The 27,939-nt window shown below is 40.9% G+C and overlaps 1 protein-coding gene across 1 annotated transcript in view; it reads left to right on the top strand.

The window, feature by feature from the left end:
• Window positions 1–1,450: 1,450 nt before the first annotated feature.
• Window positions 1,451–27,939, top strand: part of HGD (homogentisate 1,2-dioxygenase) — a 44,211-nt gene continuing 17,722 nt past the window's right edge. The window contains exons 1-5 of the mRNA XM_043475016.1: window positions 1,451–1,672; window positions 9,403–9,474; window positions 10,234–10,322; window positions 14,093–14,198; window positions 26,558–26,617. Of these exons, the coding sequence (XP_043330951.1) occupies window positions 1,658–1,672; window positions 9,403–9,474; window positions 10,234–10,322; window positions 14,093–14,198; window positions 26,558–26,617 (342 nt within the window). The 5' untranslated portion in view covers window positions 1,451–1,657. The remainder of the gene's footprint in view (window positions 1,673–9,402; window positions 9,475–10,233; window positions 10,323–14,092; window positions 14,199–26,557; window positions 26,618–27,939) is intronic.

Below are 27,939 nucleotides of genomic sequence, written 5' to 3'. Positions count from 1 at the left end.
TGGACAACTCAACAAAGACAACGTGGTATAAATTCTTTAAGAATCTTATTTCCTTATGCCTATATCTCTCTAATAAGAGACCCAAAGGTTATTTTATCCAGGTGGTATCTCATTCTCTTTGTCCAGATGGTATCTCACTCTCAAGGAGGCTAGCCTGCATGCTGGTCTCAAGTAGCAAGAAATGGGAAAATCCTAAAGCACAAGCATTTTTCAAACCTCTGCTTATGTTGTGTTTGCTATTAGCCAAAGTAAGATTCAAGGAGATAAGTTAAAAACTCCATCTCACTTTGGGAGGAGCAGCAAAGTCACATTGCAAAGGAGCATGTATGCAAGGATGAAAGGAAATTGTGGGCATTTTTTACAATCTGTTACAGTGACTTCATTCATTCATTAATTCATCCATTCACTTGTGTAAGTTGCCAGTGTTTAAAAATTGGAACTTCATTTATATATCTTTAAAACTTAGCCTACCTTACCCATTTACATGTCCTGCTTGGTCTGCTGCACTTGAGTTTATAATAAAGCCTAGTTTACAAGATTGTTTTTGTGCAATTAAATGAGGTAATGTCTGTGGGAAAATCTGGCATGACCAGCACTCAATATATGGTTTCTTCCTTCCTGAATGCCATTAGCCATGAAGTTGATACCTGACCATGGCTAAGGAGAGTAGCCAAGATGAAGGACAAGGGAGTCATGGAAAAGTGACTGGAAGATAACCCTTGGGTCTCTTGTTAGAGGGACACAAGCATAAGGAAATAATATTCTTAAGGAGTTTATAAGAACACTAAATGTATTTGAGAAATTAAGTGGAACAATTAAGAAAGTGAAGTCGCTCAGTCATGTCCAACTCTTCATGACACCATGGACTGTAGCCTACCAGGGTCCTCTGTCCATGGGATTTTCTAGGCAAGAATACTGGAATGGGTTGCCATTTCCTTTTCCAGGATCTTCCCAACCCAGGGATTGAACCCCAGGTCTCCCGCATTGCGGGCAGATGTTTTACCATCTGAGCTACCAGGGAAGCCCAAGTGGAACAGTAGTAAACATCTAAATTGGCTTTAACTGGAGTGCTTCAGGCTTTGAACTGTTCACCCAGCTCATCCCTGGGAGGCAAGTGTGGAGAGCTGTCCAGACCTGGTCCATGTTTCAGGCAGCTATGGGAAAACACCTTTGTCAGGGCACAACTCGTTTCCTCATTGCTCAGAGAGGGAACACTCTGCTGTGTTCCTTCCTGGCCTGAGTCAGGACTGAGTGGAGAAGCCTTTGCGTCACACACCAAGCACTAACTGCCACAGTTCCTCTCACAGAGAGCTTTAAATTCTCTGCCTTTAGTGATAAGCCTCCCTCCTAAACCTAAAACAAATAATTGATCAACCTTTATCTCGGGTCAAGAGGAGACAGGCCTCTGCAAACTCTTTAGAAACAGCCCAGGTTTAATAAAAACCAAAGGCAATTATGAAAGCGGTTTGGGAACAAGGATGCTAGACTTTCTCCCTAGCATAGCCCAGTTAGGAAATGCCTGTAACTGATTTGAGTGACCTGCTGACCAGTAAGCACAGTGAAGAAGCGGAATAACATCCAGAGGGTGGTTTGCAGGAGAAGCAGAAGCATCAGGGCCTGTATTTCCTGAAATCATCACACCTGCAGCAGAAGGAAAATGGCTGAGTTGAAGGTAAGAAACTATCTGGCCAGTTTGCTGTGGCTTCTTCAGCCACAATTCATGGAAGCTTCTGAAAATTCCAGAGAGTCAGAGTTAGCACTAACTTAGAGAGGCCCTGGTCCAAGTTACTGTATTCAAGTCTTTGCCGTAAGCATGGCTGGGGCTGGAGGATGACAAAGAAAACAGATGACAGTCTAATTGTCCATCTCTTGTCTTGTTCAGTTCATATATTGTCTTGGGAATCTGTAGAACTTGTAAAGGCTCTCCTCCACTACGGACAGACACATTTCTCCCTGTGACTGTTTTCCAGTCCCTACTCTCACACACCTTCCTTTTGCAGCAGTTTTCTGGACAGCCTCCAGCCCACCAGTTAGATATGTTTATTCAGTTATTTTGAGGCTCACAATCAGCCCTTGACCAGCAGAAGTCCTAGCACTTCCTCTAGGAAATAATCCCTTATTATTTAATCTGCAATTGAAAAATATGTATGAGTGATGTGCTATTAATGAATTAACTCATAATCTTCCAAATAAATCTAGGATGGAGCCACTTTACCATTAAAGAATGTAAACTTCAGAGAGATGGAGTGTCTTGTTCAAGGTCACTGCTAAGCAAGAAAGGTGATGGAGACTGGATTAGAAATTAGGTGTGTTTGAATCCATGCCCAGGCTCCAAAGGGAGCCTTAGTGGCACCTGCTAAACTGAGGGCCTAAGGCCAGGGAAAGGGAGTGTGTCCCCAGTTTCTAAAACCACACCTAGTGTCCACCTCAAGCTTGCATCAGTGCCCAAGACAGTTAGGTGGAACTAAGTAGAACTACCCAGAATCTTGACTCAAGCCAAGTATGCCAGACGCCAGGCTTCTTTCCAGGGTATGAGCACTTTCTGAATGCCCTCCAATTGATGCTGATTTTGAAAATCAAACATCTCCCTAGTTGATAGGGGTCCTAAAACTACTCAACACTGAAATAAAATCATTTGCTTCTTCATGTCTGATTGAGAGAAAGACTGAGAAAGAGTTCTCACTCTTTCATTCAGCAAATATTATGTGTTAGTACATGATGCCACAAAATGACATAGGAAAGGAATGGAATCTGGACTAGCTGAGACTAAGAGGAATTTCTTAAAGGAGGCTGTTCCTGAAAGATAAGTGAAAATGCTCAGTCACCTCTGTCCATGGGATTCTCCAGGCAAGAATACTGGCAAGGGTAGCCATTCCCTTTTCCAGAGAATTTTCCCAGCCCAGGGATCAAACCCCGGTCTCCCACACTGCAAGCAGGTTCTTTAGCATCTAAGTCACCAGGGAAGCTCTTCCTGAGCCCAGCCTTAGAGAGAGGTTGAAAGTGACTAACTTAGAAGGGGTGGGGGCTAGAAGCAACCGCGAGTGCGTAGGCACAGCACACAGACAGCCCTGCGTGTTCTGAGATCCAAGCGTCAAACTGGAGTTGCTCCAGAGACAACCAAAGATGAGATACCAGGATGTGGTCAGTTGTATGTGTTTGGAACTTCGGGGGGAGGAGAGAGCTAGGAGACTAGATACGTGTATGTGTGTGTGTGTTAGTCACTCATTCGTGTCTAACTCTTTGCGACCCCATGGGCTGTAGCCCGCCAGCCTCTTCTGTCCATAGAATTTTCCAGGCAAGAATACTGGAATGGGTTTCCATTTCCTTCTCCAGGGGATCTTCCCAACCCAGGGATTGAACTCTTGTCTCCTGCATTGCAGTCAAATTCTTTACCATCTGAGCTACCAGGGAAGCCCAGGAGACAAGACACAGGAGGTCATCATATCAATGACGGTAGTTGAAGCCTTAGAAGAGGGGGAGTATGTAAAAACTTTATTTCCTGATGAAAATCCTATAGGAAGTTCAGCAGGGTAAAGACATCCTTACCATTTATAAATAAATTATATACAAAATCCTATCCTGCTGAAATTTTTAAGAAACTTAATATGCACAGCACCAGCACACCAATGTAAATTGCATGCTGGTCTTTGTTCTCAATTTCAAAGGCATTCTTCCCAGCCTGCTGTCTAATCTCTGCAAGGAAAGGTTAGCTTTAGAGATCATAGATCCAAACACAGAAAGCCAGATTGCATCATTCTAATCAATACACATTTTAAGTTTAAAAAAAAAAATTTCTGCTTTTACTTATTCCTTGTAATGGATATGCCAACCCAAAGCCTCGAATGAAATCACATTTACATAAAAGCAGCACAATTGGGGGAAGAAAAGTCAAAGGACATAATAATAAAGTTTAATTTTAAATGAATCTATGTTCTAAAGTTGTTTCACTTCTACAAGTCTTGATTTCCTCATTTCTATAAGAAGAGATGTTTAACAAGCAGACTTTAGGCCCCAGGACTAAATATTTTGATTTACTAGGTTTGGGTCTGTATTTTTGGGTCCAAACCTACTAAAGCTTTGGGGATGATTCTAATGGTTAGTTGGAGATGAGACCCCCACTCTACATAATTATTGTATCACTTTCCTGTTTCTGTTGTAACAAATTCCCACAAATTTAATGGCTTTAAATGATTAAATTTATTTTCTTACAGTTCTGGAGGTCAGAAGTCTGAAATCCATTTCCATGGATTAAAGTCAAAGTGTTGGCTGGTTCCTTTTGACAACTCAAGGGAAGAATCCATTTCCCTGCATTTCCAGCTTCTAGAAATTTCTTGACTCATGGTCCCTTTCTTCACCTTCAAAGTGCATCACTCTGATTTCTGCTTCCATCATCATATCACCTTTTCCTCTTCTGTTGTCAAATCCTCCTCTACCACCCTCTTTTATGAATATATATGATTACATTTCAGTGAAGTGAAAAGTCGCTCAGTCATGTCCAACTCTTTTCGACTCCATGGACTATACAATCCATGGAATTCTCCAGGCCAGAATGCTGGAGTGGGTAGCCTTTCCTTTCTCCAGGGCATCTTCCAAACCCAGGGATCGAACCTAGGTCTCCCGCATTGCAGGCGGATTCTTTACCAGCTGAGCCACAAGGGAAGCCCAAGAATACTGGAGTGGGTAGCCTATCCCTTATCCAGCAGGTCTTCCTGACCCAGGAATCAAATCGGGGTCTTCTGCATTGCAGGTGGATTCTTTACCAACTGAGCTATCAGGGAAGCCCTGATTACATTTAGGGCACACCCAAATAATCCAGGACATTTCCCCATCTCAAGATTCTTAACTTAATCACATTTGTCAAGTCTCTTTTGCTATATAAGGCAACACTCACAAATTCAAGGGTTTAAGACATAGATATGTTTGGGGAGCCACTCACTCTTCAGCCTAGTGCAGTTTAATCTACTTGCAATAATCGGCAAGTTCACCTAGCAATCTATATTCTGTGTTCCCAACAAGGTTAACTAAAAATACTGGACCCTTTACACAGGGGAAAAAGGTAGATATAGTTCCATCTCTGCCCTGACTTCTCTCGCTTTTCCTCATGCCCTGTAAAAGGAGGTGAGGTACACCATCTGCTCATCCCATCAGGGTGTTATCCAGAATCAGAGTCAGGCAAAAGCACCTCATAAAACTACTCTGACAAATAAATCATATCCTGGGGACCAAGTGAGAATTAGAAATCTGTACACTAGGGAACTGCCAAAGAACTGACGCTACTGAAATTACATGGAGTTCAGTCATTTGTTCTTTAGAAAGGAAGGATGTATAGAATTCTCTTGGAAGGAAACAAAATCATATTTTTATGTTGGATAAAATTATTCAGAAATCCAGATTGAAGAAAGCATATAAATACACACACTTAATGTCAGATTTATTTATTTATTTTTTGAACAAGGTATATTTGTACAGTCACTGAATCAGCTGGGGTTGAAAGCTTGGATTTTCACAGCCGATATGAGCAGAGTTCAGATTCTGTCCTTGATCTCAAAGCCTTGGGAAAGCAGCTACAGAACACTGCTTCCTCCATTCTGATACATTCAGCAGTGAGGCACATGATATTTAAAGCTCTAACAAACTCATCTGTAATTTTTCTCTTAGGAAAACCAACTGGTCTGAGAATGACTCAGCAGTTTCCACCCTCCTCTTCAGCCAATGCACAGCAGCTAAGAGTGAGAAACCGATTCAGAACTCACACCTCTCTCCGAGCTGGGTGGCTCCCTTCCAAACCACCAGCTGTTCTTTTTTTTTTTTTTTTTTACATTTTTAAACTAGGTTTTTATTTTTAAGAACTGTATTAAAACTTATTATTACATTCACAAATCATGTAGAGTTTAAAATCCAACTTAACAGATAATGACTTCTCCTTCTTCCTTAACTGGTATCCCTTATTCATTCACAGGGCTTTATTTATCATTAGTGTGCTCATTACTCCTTAATCTCTATCCTAATTCCAGTTTCTTTGATGAACTCCAGACCCATATGTCTAATGTTTTAATGACATGTGTACTTGGATGTCTTGGACTCAGAATCAACATGTGCAAAATTAACTTGACTCCTCTCAAACTTTAGTGAGCTGGTTTTGTGGTCATCTTTGACACCTTTTTTTCCTTTTGGTATCCCACAGCGAATAATTACATAGTTCAGAGATTCTAACATCTAAACCTCAAATAAGTTGACTTTTCGCTAATTCCACAGAAACCATTTTATGTAGGCGTCCATTGGCTTTCACCTAGATTTTTTTTTTTCTAGTGTTCTTTTTGTTGTACAATCTAGCCTTCTCTGTTAAGTCTCTGCACTGCCAGTTGATGTCCTCCCCCAAACCGAATCTGATCATGTTAGTCTCTATTTCAGACCCTTCAATGGCTTCTTGTTTCCATTATGGTGATTTTCCTCTTTTGTCACCTTTACCAGATTGTGTTGGACATTCCTACCTTATGCTCCTGTGACATTGGCTCTCCCCTTGAAGAACAGTTTTGAACTTGTTCAGCTCTCTGTTTTATCCCAGTGGCATCCCAGCTTTTCTGCCCTTGTACGTTCATTGCCTAACACAGTGTCTGACACTTTGGTGTTTAATTTTTTTTTTTATTTTTATTTTTATTATTATTATTATTTTTTTTTTCCAGTGGGTTTTGTCATACATTGATATGAATCAGCCATAGATTTACACTTATTCCCCATCCCGATCCCCCCTCCCATCTCCCTCTCCACCCGATTCCTCTGGGTCTTCCCAGTGCACCAGGCCCGAGCACTTGTCTCATGCATCCCACCTGGGCTGGTGATCTGTTTCACCATAGATAGTATACATGCTGTTCCTTTTGAAACATCCCACCCTCACCTTCTCCCACAGAGTTCAAAAGTCTGTTCTGTATTTCTGTGTCTCTTTTTCTGTTTTGCATATAGGGTTATCGTTACCATCTTTCTAAATTCCATATATATGTGTTAGTATGCTGTAATGTTCTTTATCTTTCTGGCTTACTTCACTCTGTATAAGGGGCTCCAGTTTCATCCATCTCATTAGAACTGGTTCAAATGAATTCTTTTTGACGGCTGAGTAAAAATTCCATGGTGTATATGTACCACAGCTTCCTTATCCATTCATCTGCTGATGGGCATCTAGGTTGCTTCCATGTCCTGGCTATTATAAACAGTGCTGCGATGAACATTGGGGTGCATGTGTCTCTTTCAGATCTGGTTTCCTCAGTGTGTATGCCCAGAAGTGGTATTGTCAAACCACCAGCTGTTCTTTCTACTTTCTTTTCTATTTTTTAAACAAGTCTGAAGCAAATACTTTAAAACTACACATAGTAAGTCTCTTTTCCTCTGTTTCCAATGTACAAATAACCCTGGACTCTGCTCTGAGGCCAGGAGTTGCAAAGAATGAAGCAAGTTAATGAGTAAATCTACCCACTCCTGCCAGAAACCTCAGCTGTCTTACTCAGCACTCAGTCCTGCCTGCCCACCTTTGCAGAAACAATGCAGCAGTGGGACGAAGTGAAGGCACTGTGATACCCTGTGGCTTCAGTCAAGATTGGTCTAAAATTCCATTCCACAGAGCTGAAGATAATCTGGGGTCATTACCATTTCTCAGCAGCTCAGATTCAATCCTCTTGATGGTGAGCACGAGGTTCATTTAGAGAGAAGAAAATTGTATTCAGTGGAGAGTCATAATGTTGGATGGTCTCTGCCATTTCCCCAAAGAAATCATTCCAAACTGCATGCCACTGCTGTTAACCAATCTGTGCGTAATATAACTCGCTGTTTTTAGTGCTGATAGATTTTCAAATATAAAAAAATACTGTGTCTGAAGGCAAAAAAGGAATATATTCACTTCCATTGCTTTCTAGGTTCTAACATTTCACATTTGATATTCCTTCCAAGTAGGGGCAGCTGTTGCGCTGCTCGGTGCTCACACATGCAGGTGTATCCCATCCAGCTCATCCTTCTGCACGCTGCTGAGAACTCTGGAGGGCTTATCCTCCACCCACTTACATCCTTCTTATATCTCTTAGACACTGTGCTCAGATGGTGGTATTTCACTCACTGAGTGAGGCTGCACTTTCATTTTCATGGGCTTAAACTAAGTACATTTAAGAAACAACTATGGGAAGAAAACAGCCGTTTTTGATGTTTAAGTTAGAGAAAAGGGCGTGGGGGGTTGGTCCTAACTCTACTTGGGCTTCCCAGGTGGCCCTACTGGTAAAGAACCTGCCTGCAAATGCAGGATACGCTAGAGATGTGGGTTCAATCCTGGGGTCGAGAAGATCCCCTGGAGGAGGGCATGGCTACCCATTCCAGTATCCTTGCCTGGAGAATTCCATGGACAGGGCAGCCTGGCAGGCTGCCGTCCATGGGGTCTCACACACACACACAACCCTACTTAGAGCAGGATACATACTCTTGCGTTGGCATAGGCTTCAAAGGAAAACTAAAACAATAGGTATCTATTGAGTACCTTCTATAAACAAGGCACAAGGCATATATAGAGGTAAACAAGATGCCATAGTTCCAGGCTTTATGGAGCTTATAAACTAGCAGAAAAGTCAGAGAGTGAACAAGAACTCACAGGTGTGTTAAGTGTTGTCAGAATCAGTTTCAGGGTACCTACACACTTTGTTGAGAAACTCTCTTTTCCTCTCTCTGAACGTAAAGTAAACAGATGGCAATCAGGATGCACTCCTTTGTGCCACTGAGGACAGATTCCGGTCAGACCCTTCTCCTGAAGGCCACCCATATCTTCAAATTTTGTTTTCCTGTATCCACATAGATGCAAACATATATACAAGTGCTCCATATGTGAGCCAGATGATATAGGCTTTTGCCTGCAGCCAGGTTGATTGGACGGCTTTTTCTCAAGGGTTTTGCTGTCAGATTGGATCCACACGTCTCCTTGTAGTTGCTTGTTTCAGTGTCTGGAGGGGGAGTGGAGCGCCAGTCTCAGGGAGGTTTCTGTCTAGGCAAGCAAGATCTTACTAACCTGGAGTTGAGCCTGAGCCATCTCCCCTCTCAGGAACTCCCTGATGGACCCAGAATTAAAGAACCTGTTCTTGGAGTGGGGCAATTAAGAACAAGCCCATAAATCAACTAAGTAAGTACAGCTAGGGGTGGTGAGTCTGTGCAATATCCAACACTCTTCTCCCAATCAATTGTGGGTTTTTGAAATTCACGCAGGGAAATTATCTTTCCTAAATGGGTCACATGCCAAGACATAGCAAAGATATGATGTATAGAACATGATACATAAACATATGTCCATATAGAAATTTCTTACCTTCGTAGACTGTCAAATAGCAGAATACTCTTTAAGTCCCATTAATGCTGGCCTTTGTGTCTTGTCACATGCAGTACATTTCTGGATTCGGGAATGAGTGTGCCTCTGAGGACCCTCGCTGCCCAGGTGCCCTGCCAGAAGGACAGGTATGACTAAATAAAATATTAATTAGAGAATGTATGACCAGCCTTCAGGTCAAGTGCCTCTTCCCACCATGGCTATTGTATTAGCCTGTGAACTGTCTAAAAGTTTTACTGATTGTTAAGACAGTTGGGATACTGAACAGCAATAATGCAAAAGTTAAAGTTGGATGATGGTTACCTATGGCAAAACACTTAACCCCAAAATAAGTAAGACTAACTGTAGGGCTTTCAGGAGGATCCCCAGGTTCAGGGTTAGGGGACTTTCTTATACTTCTTTGAACAGCATAAGGTATGACAATGAGGAGAAAATAATCAGCCCTTGTTTTAAAATGTGTACACAAAGATGTTCACACTAGTAAGACTATGGCAAACAAAAATCTTTCAAAAAAATTTGCAGACTATTTCATGGCATAAAAAATGCTCATGACATACTGTTTCCTCTTTTTTAATGTGCTAATTATTAATAAGACTACACATATCATAAGGTCCCCATTTTGGAGGGTAAGAATAGAAAGAAATATACTCATATGTCAGCATTGGTATATTTCTGAAGGGTGAGATAGGTTATAATTTATAAATTTTATACAATAAGTTACCTAAAACATTATTACAAGAAGGATATATAGGTTGGAGATGATCGTGTGCAGTAGGTGACCCAGAGCATCCCCATCCAAGCCAGAATTCCCCCCACTGAGTTGTTTCATGGGAAGGTGGGATACCATTCTGATGGAGTGATGTCATTTATTGCCTCCTTTGTTTTAGAATAATCCTCAAGTTTGCCCCTACAATCTGTATGCTGAGCAGCTCTCAGGATCAGCTTTCACTTGTCCACGGAGCACCAATAAAAGAAGGTATGGAAGCTATAACTAGTATTTAATTCTGCCTCCTATACCTGGGCCACAACCTCCCAGGGCTGCCCAAAATCCTGCTTCTTATAGGCTGTGCCTTGGGTCATAGTCAGGGAAGGATGAATCTCATCTCCAGCTAGAATCAAGTGACTGTTGGAAGTGGAGAGAAGTGGAGAGAACAGCTGCATAGAGCCTAGAAAACAGACATGTCTAGTTACATTTACAAACTATTGCTTGTATTCAGAAAAAAATGTTCCTCATAGTCTGGCCTTCCCCTGGGAATTATCCAGTTTTACTTGTTTTTTTTTTAATACTGATTAACTCAAAGTTACAGGATATTCAGTGCAATATCTTCCTCAGCTGACTAGAAGTATTATGTTCTTTGGATGAAAATATTGGATAATCCAAGCATGGGTTAGATGAAAGGTCATGTATTATGGCCCCTTGTGGTTAGAATTAATAAGGTTTTTTCTCCTTGGAATTTACCTTTGCTGGAAACCAGCACATTCATTAGCACAATGTGTCATGTTCCATGTCCTACAAGCCAGGTCAATGAACACACTCCCTTGGTTAGCTCCTATGGTGCAGATAAGACGCAGTAGATGTTGTGATTTGAGGAGGCAGTTAAGTGTTGTGACTTAAACAAGCAGTGTCCAATTGCAAGAATTTCAGACCAGATGAAGGTTTCCACAAAGAGAGCTGCTACTTATATTGGAGGTTGGGAGCGGAGGGTAGGCAGTCTTGTATTACCTAGTGGAAGATGATTAGGTTTATCGCCAGAGAGTCTTCCTGAGAAGTAAATGAGACAGTGAGTACAAAAGCATCACGGACCACACAAATGATAGGTTGTTCCCCTTACTGATTAATCATGCCCACACTGCAGTTAGGCCTCCTGAATTTAAATCCTGGCTCCTTCTCTTTCCAGCTGTGTGACCTCAGGCATGTCATCTACCCTCTTAGAGCCTTCTGGTTTTTCATTTGTTAAAAAGATAATAATAGTACTTATTTCATAGTCTTGAAGAGGATTAAAGGAAAGAATGTATGCAAAGTCCTTAGCACATTGCCAGGTATGTGGTGAGTGCTCAATTAACACTAATTACCATAATCATCATTATTGCCACAATAGCAGAGTGTCTCCCTTTAATACATGGTATCCCTAAGAGGCTGTCAGAAAATTGAGTGGCAGGTGCTGTTATCACATCAATATCAATATTGCTTCTCTCTCACTAGATTTGCATGTGAAGAGGGGAAGAGATAATTTCCCATACTTGTCAAATCAGGATTAATTCTGCCACTATTTAATCATCTCTCTCTTTCTGCAAGCCCAGATAGCCAAGGTAAGGTAAGCACACAGACAATTCTTGTCCATTCTAATTTATGATGGCCTGGCCTCCACGGCTATGTTCTTGACTTTATGACCCATTCACTAACGGGACACCTGGACTCTGAATTCTGCTGCCTGCCCCCATTATTCAGCAATATCTTCAGCCAGCGGGAGTAGAGCTCTGTTCCAGGAGGCTGAAAAGGAGCTGTTGGCATTTCATTAAGATGCTGGCACCGTTCCCTGAAGCAGAATTAGATCTCTGTCCAGGGCAATGTAGTGCTGCCTGGGGAGTTTTACAAACTCGACTGAAAAACAAAGGACCCTAGGCATGGTTCACCCATCTGTCTAGAACTCTTCAAAGGTATCCACAAGAGTTTTCTGAAAATGCTCAAAGTCCCCAGGGGGAAGATGGAGCCAACCCCATCCATAAGAGAAAGCCTGGTATTCCTACATTTAGTCACTACTCATTTAAACTGCAGAGTTCAGGACCCCTCACCCACACCCAAAAACTATCAGAGAGTATATCTATCAGGGGCTAGTTTTTATGATTACTTAGCTGATCCTTTCGGGCCTGAGAAGGTAAAAGCCAGGACAGAGAATGTGGAAAATCTGGACAATCATAACCACCTAGATGATAGGGGTAGACAGATAAACAATTCAACGCACACCTAATAAGTGAGCACCTACTCTGCTAGGCATTCTTGGTACATAAACTCTGAATCCTGACAACAATCCTAGGAGATAAGGATGAGGAGCATAGACTCAAAAAACTTGCCCAGGATCTCACAGTTGGTTCTAAGATACACATACATGTTCTCAATTTTGTATACTACTAGATGCTAGTGAGGCATAGTTATTAATAATTCATGGTCTGTGGTCCAGTGTCTGAAATCACTTCACCTAGAGCTAGAGGCAACACAAGAAAACCGAACAAATCTAGCTTGATCTCCCGAATGACTCAGTTTGAGGCCAGGTCAGCTCCACCTCCTGAAGTAGGCTGTCCTGGGCCTTAAAAGGCCAGAACCTGTTGGAGCAGGTCTAACCTTCCATCGCCCCAGGTGGTATTCCTCTTCCTGCTGCACTCTGTCAGGGTAACAGCCTCTGAGGGGACTTGGGTCCCTCTTAGTGAGTTTCAGTGTCCCTCTCAACTTCTGGATGGGCCTCCTCCTGGCGTCCTTCAGGGTTCCTTCGTTAAGATCATCTCTTACTGAAACAAAGCTCTGCATGTGTTGGTTGCTCAGTCATATCGACTCTTTGTGACCCCATGGGTCACAGTCTCCTCTGCTCACAGTCTGCTCGCCAGTCTCCTCTGTCCATGGAATGAATTCTCCAGGCAAGAATACTGGAGGGAGTTGCCATTCCCTTCTCTAGGAGATCTTCCCGACCCAGGGATCAAACCCAGTCTCCCAATTATAGATGGATTCCTTACTCTCTGAGTCACCAGAGAAGCTTGAAACAAAGCTATAAACATGCTATAGGAAAATATGGATAGTTTTATAATTTTAGAGTACAGTTGTGTTAATTTCCTAAATCTCTTACAAATTAACATAAAAAAGACAACCCAATAGAAAAACGGTAAAGAACTTGGGCAAATAATTCACAGAAAAATTACAAAGGGCCCATAAACATATAGATTCTCAACCTTACTCATAAATAAAGGTAATTCAAAATAAAAATGAGATAGCATATTTCACCTAAGGTCAAAATTATTCATAATACTGCATATTTGTAAAGATGTGGGTAATCAGCCACTTTCGTACATTATTGTTGTGAGACTAAAGTGGTACAGCAATTGGGCAATTTTGCTTATTATGCATTGGAAACATCTGAAGGAATATACAAGAAAATTGTTAAACAGTTCTAATGCCTCTGAGAATTGGCGTTGGAGAAATTAGAGGAGAAAGTCTTTTATCTTTTGTGACTTTTTAAATTGCTTGAATTATTTTTAGCACTGGCATGAATTAATTTTACAATTTTAAATAAGAAAATTGATTAATATTTCAAAAATGACAAAGAAACCACCTGTATTGTCTCAAACTGTGTGGGCTTCATTTTCCTCACTTACTAGAGCCAGAGCAAAGATTAGGATCCAATGACATATATAAGCTAATGTTTTCCTGTGGGTATGCCTGTACAGATATCCCTCAAGGTACTTTCCCTTCCTTTATAGTTGTCATTGGGAAAGACAATTCTTTCTTTGCCAGCATGGAAACAACCAAGGGCTAGAGCCTCCAACTCTTCATTTGATGGGTAGAGTTGAAAGGTGAGAAGAGGCAGGGCTATGGGCAACAGTGGCTATTAAGAAGTGATGCTGTGTCATTGCATCTCACATTAAAGCCCACAGATCACTGTGGACCTGAGTGTCTTCCTGATGGTACTTCCTGAGACGGTCTGGGCATCACCCATAACATCACCCTAAGTCTTGTGTGTCCTTGTTTCCTCCCCACAGCTGGCTGTATAGGATCCTACCTTCAGTTTCTCACAAGCCTTTTGAATTCATTGACCAAGGCCACATCACTCACAACTGGGATGAAGTTGATCCTGATCCTAACCAGGTAACCTGGTCCTATGAGTTGGTGAACAGCATGTATCCAAAGCCTTAAATATAAACATTTAAGTCTAACCTAGGTCTTTGAGAAATCAGACAGATTTTTAAAATAAGTGCTACAGTGTATCTGTTCCTTTGCCCAAACTTGGGTAGGAATTTTGGAAGTGATTGACTGTGCCTGTGCACATGTATGTGTATAAGCTTTCGTTTTTCTAGCTTCAGGAGTGCCCGGGTGAATGAATGGAAATTATATAGGTTGGTGAAAATACATCTACATATCTGTAGGCTGGTTGATTTTTACCTAAATTCACCAGAGAATACTGAAAACACATTCAACACTTAATCTATCTGAAAAGAGGCCTCTGATATAGAGATGAGAGGCTTGTTGTCTGACCTGGATTCTGTAAATCTGTTGTCACCTGCAAACTTCCATTCCTTGCCTGAGAGTTTCCTTCTTTTGGTCTAGTGACAAATGGGCTTTCCCTCTGCATATCATTTACGTACTGTGCTTTGAGTAATGAGAGACACCCAGTGCTATAGTAGACTGAGCTCTTTTTTTACCTTCTGGGCACCCGAGGGCATTCTCTTTGTCCCTGAGTTTAGGTACATGTCACTGATAACAAAAGGATAATGCAGAAAGGAAAACAGACCTAGGTTTGCCTCCCTGGCCTTCTACTTAACTCGTTGTCTTTGAGCAGCCAAGTCACTGTTCATTCTCTGAGAATCTGCTTGATTCCTCAAAGGGTTATATCTCAAATTCTCCAATTTCCCCTTTAGAGTTACAATGGTCATACTCATTTGTTTTAGATTAATAAATAGACCCAATGGCTTAATAACAGGACTCCATTATATTAGAAAAAAATAAAAACAAAGGATGGATACCTATACTTCTAAAGGATTCATGGTCAGGATGGAAATTAAGCATTTATTGGATATTTGTTTTGGAAAGTTGAGAAGGTAATTGAAGCACAGTAAGTTTTCTAATTCTTTTCTTGTTCAGCAAAGAGAATCCCCAATTAAGTTTCTGATAGTTCTCTCAAGTGGAGCCAAATTTCATATTATACAAAGGAACAAGGTGGCTGTTAAATCAGCAAGGAAAACAAGTTCAAACCAATCATCTCTGAAAAATCCCTTAACTCCCCATTAAGTATAAGATACATGGTTTTGTGTGTGCTACTCTGTATGGTAATTCTTATGTACATTAAATTTGAGAATCGTTGAGCTAAATTTGAAAACCATTGAGCATTAATTAAAAGAAGGATTACAGGCAAAATCCGTAGGCAGATATTTGGGAATTAAATCGTGGGACCCTTAAGATAACTATCAGCCATGGTACATGGGGTGAAGAGGGGAGTTCCACTATGCCTGCTGCTAATGTCATTCACACAGTTATCTAAGACGCGATAATCTATGTACATCATCTTAGATGTGGCTGTGTGGGCAACAGTGGGGTCAAATATGTCAGTTTTTGTGGGGTGGAGGGTGAAGCTTTAAACCTAATCTTTAAGGAAAATGTGTGTGATGTGTAATATGCTCAGTAATATCCTTTTATTGTATCATATTTTTATCTCTATGACTACTATGATACATTTTATTTAATATGAGTGCAACCCTTCATAATGATTATTTGGGGTACAAGTGGCTTTTCTATGGAAGCTAACCTCATTCTGATAGAATTTTTCTGATTTTGTCTTATTATAAGAGTAATATATATTTATAAAAACTTAAATGATATAGAAATTAGCAAAGTAGAAAATGGAAGTCTCCCACCATAGGTGAGAGTCAAGTACATCAGTTGTGCATGTTAATTCATTATTTCATAAGTAGTTGGCACACACACATTCTTTTTTTTTTTTCTTTTTTTAAAATTTATTTATTTATTTATTTTTCAGTGGGTTTTTGTCATACATTGACATGAATCAGCATAAGATTACACGTATTCCCCATCCCGATCCCCCTCCCACCTCCCTCTCCACCCGATTCTCTGGGTCTTCCCAGTGCACCAGGCCCGAGCACTTGTCTCATGCATCCCACCTGGGCTGGTGACCTGTTTCACCATAGATATATACATGCTGTTCTTTCGAAACATCCCACCCTCACCTTCTCCCACAGAGTTCAAAAGTCTGTTCTGTACTTCTGTGTCTCTTTTTCTGTTTTGCATATAGGGTTGTTGTTACCATCTTTCTAAATTCCATATATATGTGTTAGTATGCTGTAATGTTCTTTATCTTTCTGGCTTACTTCACTCTGTATAATGGGCTCCAGTTTCATCCATCTCATTAGAACTGGTTCAAATGAATTCTTTTTAACGGCTGAGTAATATTCCATGGTGTATATGTACCACAGCTTCCTTATCCATTCATCTGCTGATGGGCATCTAGGTTGCTTCCATGTCCTGGCTATTATAAACAGTGCTGCGATGAACATTGGGGTGCACGTGTCTCTTTCAGATCTGGTTTTCCTCAGTGTGTATGCCCAGAGTGGATTGCTGGTCATATGCAGTTCTATTTCCAGTTTTTTAAGAAATCTCCACACTGTTCTCCATAGCGGCTGTACTAGTTTGCATTCCCACCAACAGGGCACACACACATTCTGAGAGAGAAATCTGAGGAAACTGCATTTTTAAAAATTTAATTGAAGTACAGTTGATTTATAATGTATTAGTTTCTATTGTACAGCCAAGTGATTTATTTATAAATATATACTTTTTCATATTCATTTCCATTATGTTTTATTATAGAATATTGAGTATAGTTCCCTGTACTATACAGTAGGACCTTGCTGTTTATCTATTTTATATGTAGTGGTATGTATCTGCTAATAAAGAAACTGCATTTAAAAGCCTGAGTTAATCCAGAGGCGTCCAAATAGATGCATTGAGAGTTTCTGCTTGTTTCTAGGAGATCCTCAGTACACACTTGTTTCTTCCTCTCCTTCCTCATTTCCTTGCTTTGCATTTCTCCTCAAACTTGTTACCTCCCTCCTGTTCTTAATTCCTTCAAACACTTTCTCCATAGCGCATTTCTCCAAATGCGTTTCTTCTTCAATATTTCTCCTGCTCATTTTTGACTCTGTGCTCACACAAATGGGGACAGATGTGCCCCAGAATTCAATCGTACTTCAGGTTGGACACCACCAGTTCCATCAACGTGATGGTTTATCCTCCTCCGACTCTGTAATCTACACCTGCCACCCTGCTTCCCCTGTCCTGATACACACCCTGGCTGTTCTTGAAAAATTTATCCTTTTGTCTTTTTGTTTACACCTTCTTGACAAGTTAATATCTCTTTCCAATTTTATGCTTCATTAATTAACCACACCAATCTGCATTCATCACCCCCCTACTCCCCACAACCTCTTTCAAATATGTACTCCAGACTCTCACCGAAAAAGTCTGAGAAAATTATTTTTAGGTATCCATCTGACAGTCTTCTCAGCTGAAACCTGTACAGTGGGTATGTCTTCACCCATCACAGACCCAACCCAATGCTTCATCAGTGTCACCAACTCCCTGTATTAGTCATCTCTGAGTATTTGAAGACATGACAGTTACTTAATGTTTCCTCCAAGGGAGCATTTTGGGATATGCTATCATCACCATCATCTGTGATTCCCTCCCGGGAAGATTGGAAATGATGTCCTCCAAGCCTTCATTTTCTTTTAGTGTATATTTAATTAATCACCTAAGAATTAATGCAAACTTTGACTATATTTAGATTCAGCTGTGGACATAAGTCCAAACCATTAATATGTTACATAAGAAATTTTGTGACATTGTGCACCTTCCTCTAAGTTCTGGAATTCCAGAATTTAACAAACAAATATACATCTAATTTAACTGTAAGTTTACAGATTTCAATTAGCATTCCTGAATCAGTGTTTCTCTTTACCAGTCAGAGTCCTTTAAAGTTTATCTATGTTATCACTATAGCCCTAGCCCTAATGTCTTGACTGTTGGAAAATCACTCTATTGACCCAGTTAAGCCTCAGCTGAGGAAATTACCTATTAGATCTCAACCAGTATTATTTGGACCAAGTGAGAAATACTTCAAAGCTAGTAAAATATCACATCATAAAACTCCCTCTGCCTCCAGGACACACAAATTATCATAACTATTTCAAAACAATACATCCTTACAGAGTGTTTGATGTCTAATTTGTCATTCTTCAGGTTTCACTATTCTAAAAACCCCCTCCCACCAAAAATGTCTTGGATTTCCTGCCTCTTTAAGCTTTTGCCCGTCATTCCTATTCATAGTGACTCCTTGAGAAAGTAATCTAAACCCACTTTATCACCTCTATTCACTCCTAACCTTTTGCGATACAACCTGCCCAGATCACTCTATTGAAAGTACTAATATGTGTATTTTCTTTAAACAACAATAATAGCCCCTTACTATTAAGTCATGTTCTACTCAAAACTTACATAGAATGTCAGTGCCTAATAATCATACCAATGCAGAGTTAACTACTTCCAATGTTTTGGTTTCTTTCTTTCCAGTCTTCTTCTTTGCACATGTATGTAAATAAATAGGATCTGGAGTCTCATGCAGTCAGAGACCAAAAGTAATCAAAAATAATCCTAATCTTCATTTGCTTCTCCTGAAAACACTAAAGAGCGTCCAGTATATGACCCACAGCAACACTTTTTAAAATCCTCTTTCCCCAATTTTCCCTGGACTCCAACCCTCTCATACCAATTTTCCGAGCTCTTATCTTTCCCAAGCAACTCAGGCCTGGACCACAAGTACCTGGCTTGCCTCTGCCTCTCCCTACCTTGCGCCACTAGAAAATGTCAGAGAGTAGGTCCATGTCCACTTTTCACAGCACATGCACAAGCACACATGCACAAAACATTGATTTACATGGTGAGACTGAAGTTCAAGGACTGAGGGAGTGGGAGTGAGTGAAGCAGAATTTTCTGTAGGGAGCAGGTAAGGGACAGAAAAGAGGCTATGAAAACTCTTGAATTAATGATGTTTTTAAAAAAGTATATGATGTTGTCTTTCTCTGTCTAACTTCACTTAGTAGAGATTATTATACTACTTACATGTGTAATCTAAACTGTAATACAAATGAACTTATTTACCAAACAGAAACAGGGAATTCTCTAGTGGTCCAGTGGTTAGGACTCCATGCTTTCACTGCTAAGGTTCAGGTTTGATCCCTGGTTGAGGAACTAAGATCCTGGAAAACATGCATCACGGCCAAAAACTGACTCACAGATTTAGAAAACAAGCGGGATGGGGAATAAATTAGGAATTTGAGATTAACAGATACAAATTATTATATATAAAGTACATAAATAATAAGGTCAATCTGTATAGCACAGAAGGGCTTCCCTGGTGGCTCAGTGGTAAAGAATCTGCCTGCAATGCAAGGGACACAAGTTCAATCTCTGGGTTGGGAAGATCCCCTGGAGGAGGGCATGGCAACCCACTCTAGTATTCTTGCCTGGAGAATCCCACGGACAGAGGAGCCTGGCGGGCTACAGTCCATAGGGTCACAGAGTCAGACAGGACTTAGTGACTTAGCACGCACACACAGTCATGCTCTAATACAATTTTACATTCTGTTTTTTTTAATGGAAACATCATATTTTATGCTTTGTCCCTTGTCTTTTCAAACTCTTTGAGTATAGATAGTTTTTCATGTGGCATAATTACCCAGTACGTGTTTATGAGATAACTCCTTTATTTTCAGATAATTAGATTGTTTCTATTTTTATTATTATAAATCATCCATGGCTAAACACAACCCTTTCCTCCTCAATATCCCCAAACCTGGAATAGTTGACTTGCCTCTCTTCTTCCTGGATCTCTGTCCTTTCCTGTGTTCTATAACATCATGTAAATCTGCAAAATAGGCCATCTCCAACGTCCTGAAATACTTTCTTGTCTCTGCCTTGTCTCCATCACCCTCTTGGGAGAGAGAGAAGTACTTACTCTCCTACTGCTCCTTTCCTCTTCCTTCTTGTCTTTCTTATCTTCTTTTCTTCTCTTTCTTATCCTCCACATCGGCTCCTCCCCTCTTTATTCATTTGCAAGGGACTGACAACATCATAACTGTAAAGTCATAACTGCCTTTACAAAGTACCACAGACTGGGTGGCTTAACCAATAAATCTTTGTTTTCTCACAGCTGTAGAGGCAAGATGTCTGAGATCAAGGTGTCAGCAGCTGGGTTTCTTCTGAGGCCTCTCAACTGACTTGTAGTTGTCTACCTTCTCCCTGTGTCTTCTTGTCGTCTTCCTTCTGAATGTCTCTGTGTTTGAACTTTCTCTTTTTATAAGGACACAGTAGGTTGGTCAGGGGCCACCCCAACAACCTCATTTTAACTTAATCACTTCCATAAAGACCCTATCTCCCAGTGTGGTTATATTCTAAGGTAGTAGGGGTTTGGACTCACACATAGGAATTTTGAGGAGAAGACAGTTCAACTCAGTTCGCCCTCTGCTTCCTCCATTTTCTTTCCAGTTATCAAGTGGTGATTCCTACTTTATTGGACTCTCTTTGCCTTAGAAGCAAATGGTTAATTGCTGTTGATAAGAAATATCCAGCTTTGGTGAACTAAGAAGAGGAATTCCTTGAGCAGCAGAGGGTTTTTCTAGCCCACTTCATTTCCTACCTATCCCCCAAATTCCCCACATATATACATCTCTGCAGGCAGAAATCTAACTTCACCCAACATAATTTCAGCCCAAAACTTGGTGTAACTTGTAGGCCATATTTCAGGAAGTCAGTCCCAACAGTCAGATTTGGAAGCCATTCTACCTTCACTATGGAACCTCATTTACACTCTATCATCTGCTTCATCTTCCTCTCACTATCTTCCACATCTCCCATATTTTACATTTTAAAATCTAACAAACATCATTCATTCCCATGACATTAACTGTTACCTCTCTACAACATGTTTTACAAATCTCTCCCCCAGCTCCAAACCCCATATGGGACATTGCCATGAGTATGTCCCACCTCAACAGGATCCACACTGAAGACATCATAGTCCCAGCCAGACTTTTCTTTCTCTCAGGCTTTATAGATCTGTTAATGAGACAACCACTCTTTTACACTCAACCTGCTTTTACCCCACCACCACCCACTGCCCAGCCAGTCCCTGGAGTCATCATGAAAATTTCTCTCTCCCTTTACATTGAATTATGTGCCATGTTTATAAGATGATGATTCCCACCTACATAAAAGTTACCAAGGTGACTTGTTGAAGACGTAGATTCCCCAGACTCTCCCACCCCAGAGATTCTAATTCAGTAGGTCTGGGATGATACACAGGATTCTCTCCAGATGATTTCCATTCAGATTGGCTCTAGACCACACTTTAAGGAACATTGCCATAGAATTGCTCCCAAGATGTCTTTGGTATCTATACTCTCCTATCTTTTCTTAACACCATGTGATTTGGACTTCACATCCTCTTACCTGACTGTTATAAGGGCCTCCTAACTGATCCATGTGTCTTCCCACCCTTTCCTACACCTTACTGCCAGACTCAGCTTACCAAATTATTACTCAGAAATCCTTAAATCATGCTATTACCTCTCTCTCACTGCCCAGCCAATCAAATGCAGACTCCCAAGACAGGTAGTTCACTATAGTACCTTTCAAACACTTCACTCTTCCATGTCCATCAGCCAACCTGGAACTTTCACCATCCTAGGAAAATAGTCTAAATTTTCCTGCCTGGGTGCCTTATGCTCTTCCATCTACCTAGAATTTTCTCTACTTCACTCACAAGTATCCACCCATCCAAATCTCACCCATAATTTAAAACTCCCTTGTGGCTCAGCTGGTGAAGAACCTGCCCACAATGCAGGAGACCTGGGTTTGATCCCTGGGTTGGGATGATCCCCTGGAGAAGGGAAAGGCTACCCACTCCAGTATTCTGGCCTGGAGAATTCCATGGACGGTATAGTCCATGGGGTTGCAAACAGTGGGACACGACTGAGTGACTTTCACTTTCACTTTCTTCTTAAATACTACTTTCTTCACTGAACTCTTCCAATATTTTTCTCAGAGTATTTGAGAGTAGGAGCTATGTCTCCTTCATTTTCTTACAACCTGAAGTACCCAGCATATGCCTTCTTCCAGACAGTATAATCACAAGTATTTGTTGAAGAATCTCCCTGATAGCTCCAACCCCATCCTCCTATAAATAGACTAGATTGCATTTCTCTAAATGCATTCACTGACGTTTGCCAACACCGCAGTGCACATTGCCCTGTTCAACCCTTTTAGACAGCATGCTGGCTCTTTTTACAGTACGTCTCCATCAACTTACACTTAATTCCTTGGAAAAGATGTTGGAGCTATCTGAAAACCAGATTATTCTATTGTGTGTGTCTTTTATTGTTCATATGTAAGAATGTTAAATACCCCCTGTACCAGGAATTATTCCTGAGGGAACATTCCTCATTTCCAGTTACCCATTTCCTTGTTTTTCTATCATCATGTGCCCATATTGCAGGGTCTTCTCTTTCCCCAAGGGCAGAGACTATCATGTTCACCTCTGGTACCTAGCACAAAACCTGGCATGTGGAGAGGGATAATAAATCATTTGAGTAAGTGAATATATAGGGATTGGACAGGAATGCTGACCTTGAACGACCTTTGCAGGATTTGGGTCCCAGGAGTTAGACTAGGCCAAGGCAACTCAGCCCTGGAGGAGCAGTAGATAAGGGCCCAGATTAGAAGACCAAGTACAAGGCCATTAAAAGGAGCCAAAACCTGGGTTCAGGAGCCATGGAGATCATGAATGGTTTTGGAAGCAGATCAAGACAGCTGAGATTAAAGGGCTCAGGGTTTAGATTACTAAAGGAGGTTGAGAGATTGTTAGCATCAGTTTTGAGTAAAGGAAATTTAACTGTTCTAAACCATTAGTTTTGTCACTATAAAATAGAGATAATAATTAAATTATGGGAGCCCTAGAAGGTTGTTGTGAGAATTAAACGTCATCCAACAACTATTTGTTGAGTGACCACTATGTTCCTTGCTCTATGCTAGGTGCTGAGTAAAGGGTATAAAGCCTTTAGCTTTACACTCAAGGGCAAGGTCAACTATCCAGGTTTCTGTCCGTGAACAAGTGTCATCTAAATACAATGCTAGCTCATCTTTTTTCGTCTTCTCATGAAAGACTTTTAAAAGTCTAAACAATTAAAAAAAAAAAGAAGTCTAAACAAAGTACAGTGATTTAATCTTCTTTCCCCATGCTCTTACTTATTACCTCTAAGATCTCCAATGAGTCACCCAACCTGATTTCTTGCCATGTAAATTATGCTGCCATTTCCCTCAAATTCTAGGTTTTCCAAAGAACTTAATGAGCCACTGTTTTATTTTATCTCCCTCCCCTATCTCTTCTAGTCTGGGCTGAAATTCTCAGTAGTGAATTACCCTGAGCCTCGCCTAGCCATACCTGTTGTTAACAATTGTTTTTACATTGTGATCACAACTGCATCTACAGGTAACTTCCAAATTCTTGAATAGATATTACCAACTTCTAGCAATATGTTTACCTCAAATCCACCAATGTTGTTGAGAGTATCCAACTCATACAATTTAGTTGAGACCAGCACAACTTTGGAGGGACTCTCAGTGAAGCAAAGAAACTAACTGTGGGAGATGATACTCAGATCATCCAGTATACCTCCCAATCTTCTGACTTTAGAAATACTGAGTCCAATTCTCTAGTTTCATTTACATCCCTGAGCACAAATTTCGAATCCTGATCATTAAATGTTACCACGGATTCTCTTTCTCCTTTGATAAATTGAAAGAATTTTTACTTCTAACTTTAGTCTCTGTTGAAGATGCTTTCCAAGTTATTTTTGACCACCTCACTTATACTAAGCAAAAATTTATTTTCCAGTAGAATTTGCAGAACACAGTTGCAAAATATGTAAAGTATTGATAGAAGTGAAAAGAGAAATAGATTAAATCCACCATTATAGTGGGAAACACCAACACCTCTCAAGAGTTGATAGAACAACTGAACAGAAAATCAGAAAGGATATAGAAAAACTGTGGGTTTTCACATGTATAAAGAATTGACTTATATTTTAGAAACAATCTTAGGACTTTTAAAAACTATTTTCAATTTACTAGCTATTGCCTGAATGTTATTGGACTTCCAAAAGTCTCACAAATTTGCTTTAGTCTTGTTCTTTGAGATATTAGCAATGTTCTCAGTGTCTTATATTTGCTCATTCATTCTATCATTCAGTACAAATATATTAATATCTGCAATAGTCAAGATATTGTATTGGATGCTCCAATGGATTTCATTGTTTTTGAAATGTTAATAATTGCATTCCATGGCGGGGGGCTCTTCAGCAATAATATACAGTATGAATAAAATAAACTGTTAAAAATTTATAGACTTAAATTAGTTAATAAGAATGAAATGACTTTCCAGAAGTCACAGAATAAACATGAACAGAGGGAGCAACAGAACCCATGTCTCCTGGGTCAGCCCAGTGCACAGTGCCCTTGGGCTGGCCTTGGATCAGAGAGTTTCTGCTCCACAGCATGCAGTTAGTCTGAACATCCGTGTTTAGTAGATGTTTCCACTCTCTACTCCAGGGCCTCTTCCTGTTTATCCTCTCCTCAAATTTGCCTCCCCACATTCAACATGATATTGCACCAAAACTCTTGCCTGAAGAAGACCCAAAACTCGCTTCTTCTTCTGGATTTTGGGTTTATCAGAACCACTGTGGGGTCTTTATTATTGTTTGTGGTATGCCAAGTATAGTAAATCCTTTCCACTGGGAAATCTAGAATGATGACTTTTCTGAGGGTCAGGATTCTAGGTTGTATGATCTTCCAGGCAATCTTCCTGGGTTACAAACTCCACGCTGCTACTAAAGAGAGAGCAGCACAGAACGGTTTGTGGTAGACCAAAACCTCCCTCAACAAGCCCGCGGCACTTAGCTTTGGCCCTGGCTGAAGTCGGGGGAATATCCTCCTATGTCCATGGTGCTCGACCAGGGAAAGTTTGTCCCCTAGTGACATTTGACGATGTCTGGAGACATTTGGGGCTGTGACAACTGAGGGAGTGCTATCAGCATCCAGTGAGCAGAGGTCAGGGATGCTGGTAGACACCCTACAGTGCACAGGACAGCCCCCACAACAAAGAATTATCTGACACAAAATGCCAATAGAGCCTGAGAGGAGAAACCCTTTCCTAGATTCTTGCTCTCAGGTCCCACAGCTCCTCCATGAAATATCATCTTTAGTGGAATTAAGCCTTTTCCTTCTTTCTGAAGCATGATTTCAATGTTTTTCAAATCAACGTCTTACATTCTTTTAAGGTAGTCCTAGGAAGTGACAATCCTGCTTTGCCTTTAAGAAGTAAAGGCTGCTCTCTGACTGTGTGCATCAGAGAGGCAGGATCATCCCAGAGCCGCCTTTTCCACTCACTGTTTCCTCCCCTACCCGGCTGTCTCTCTGGACTACAGAATGAGCTGAACCCCAAGACCTGCTGGAGGGCCAGCCTGGCTTGCCTTGACCAGGCACTGCAGCCAATGGAGCTGGCCCTTGGGGTGCAGGTCCCTCCCTAAGATGTCCTGAGGCTCCTGGGGCTATCAGCTGCCAACCTGCCTGGGTCAGGCCTGCTGCCAAGTTGATTAATAAGTGCTGGGCTGATACTTCTAGTAGAGCTCAGACCTGCTGATTTTATTTCCCACTTGCTTAGATCATTTCATTATTAAATTAAAGATTGTTGTGATTTAAACTGAACTGTCAGGCAGCCTGGGGACAAGCACAGGGTTGGTGAAGAAACTGAACCTGGTACTGCGCTTACTAAAGGCAATCTCAATTTTTTCTTTCTCTCAAAGAAATAATTCAAAACTCCAAGGGCTGGAAGTAAGAACTAGAACCTTCCCCTGCAGTGTCAGGAGCCCACATACTGAGGCTGCCACACCAGGAAAGGGAGCTGATTATAAATAGCACAAAGAGCAGCATCAGTCAAAACTCACTGATGTGCCTGAGCAAAATGTTAAAAGAAATAGCTTCTGAAATAGGAAACAGTGATTTTTCTATATTTTTGTAATTTAAAATGCTAAGGAGTGAAGACAGTATGTATACATATAGGTTAAATGTTCTCTCTCTCTCTCACACACACACACACACTCTCACACACACACACCCACCCTGCATACCCACACAAAACCCAACTGAGCCCCTTTAAGGAAATGATGGATACTTATTAAATTGAAAATAGCAAAATCACAAGTCGTCAGAGCCTCACAGAGGGAGCAGCTGTCCTTTTTATGCGATTTATTTAGAAAGTCAATGGTTTCCCCTTTTGAAATAACTTTCCTGTATGTGTCTGTGTGTTTTTTTTTTTTTTCCAGCTGCGATGGAAACCATTTGAGATTCCAAAAGCCTCTCAGAAGAAAGTGGACTTCGTGAATGTAAGTCCAAACTATCCACACCTGCCCACCACTCTCTTCTCTCCCATGGTGGGTGAAACAGCCATTTTCAGGCTGGATGCCAAGCAGAAGCAGCCTTGGAGTCCAGGCAGCAGACAGCACCACCTGCCTCTGCCTTCCAGGCTGGCGAAGGGATGTCTTACTTACCAGCACCATATGGCCCCTGACACCAAAGGGCACTCGTGAATTATTTACATCTCCAAACAGCCAGTGGAAATTCAGCATTTACCGACTTCAGGTTTCTTTGTTCTTGGCTAGAACAGGGGTTCTAAGCTTTTTTGTTCCAGGGACTTCTTTGATAGTCTGGAAGCCTGTGTTTTTAAATGCATAAAATAAATTACATAAAATTACAAAGTAGCCAATTATATTGAAATACAATGATAAAAATATTCAAATAACAAATTTGGCTTGCTTTAGAGTAATATATATGCTGCCTTTTTAATGCACTAAATCATAAGATCTATGAAAAGATCTAATAACTATGGTTATTAAATATATGAGCACAAATGATATTTTGAGATATCTGAAACAACTATACTGTTACAGGCACTTCTAAAACCACTAGGGTTTGTTGCTTACATTCATTCACATTAATTCAAGGAAATGATAAATTTCAGTCAGAGGTTAGAGAAATACATATATCATTTTTTTTCTCATCCAAGGTCATGAACTCTCCAAAATGGATCCCTAGATTAGAATAGCATCAACTCAGGGTGGCAACTTCGGTTAGTACAATGAAGATTAGAAGTTCTGCTTGTTAGTTACAGGTGCTGCGAGTATTGGAACATCTGTGCTCAGAGAAAGCATATGTAGGGGAAAGGCCAGGAGCTATAAGGAGGTGGGGCTCAAAGAAGCCGGGGGAGTGTTCTACAGACTAACCTCAGTCCTTGGCTTACTTAGGGAAGAGTCCAGGTACCCAGCCTTAGGCCAAACTGTTTGTATCCTATTAAGTTCTTTATCCATATTAAATGCTCCAAGCCCTGTGCAAGACTCATCTAAACAGGCCCCAAGCTTGCAAAATGAGTTAAAATACCAAAAGAAATCCCTCACCCTGGATGAATTACGAATAACTAGAGAGCAGAGCTCCCTCCTTTCAGAAAGGCCCATGTGTTAAGGTCTTTGGGACTGTGGGTTATTAGCAGAGAGGATTACAGTTGGTCAGAATACTTTCCTCTACCCTGTTCTGAAAAGATTAGGGTTGACCCTATTTGTAAGCACACAGTTGCCCACGTAGTGACGTGTTATCTGAGGTTCATTCATTGGGCCCTGATGCGGCAACCTTCCTCCCCAAGCTTCCTAGAGGC

The sequence above is a fragment of the Cervus canadensis genome, chromosome 7 (assembly GCF_019320065.1).
Source record: "Cervus canadensis isolate Bull #8, Minnesota chromosome 7, ASM1932006v1, whole genome shotgun sequence".
NCBI classification, from domain to species: domain Eukaryota; kingdom Metazoa; phylum Chordata; class Mammalia; order Artiodactyla; family Cervidae; genus Cervus; species Cervus canadensis.
The sequence above is the reverse complement of the archived record's forward strand: the minus strand, read 5'-3'. Positions and strand labels throughout refer to the sequence as shown.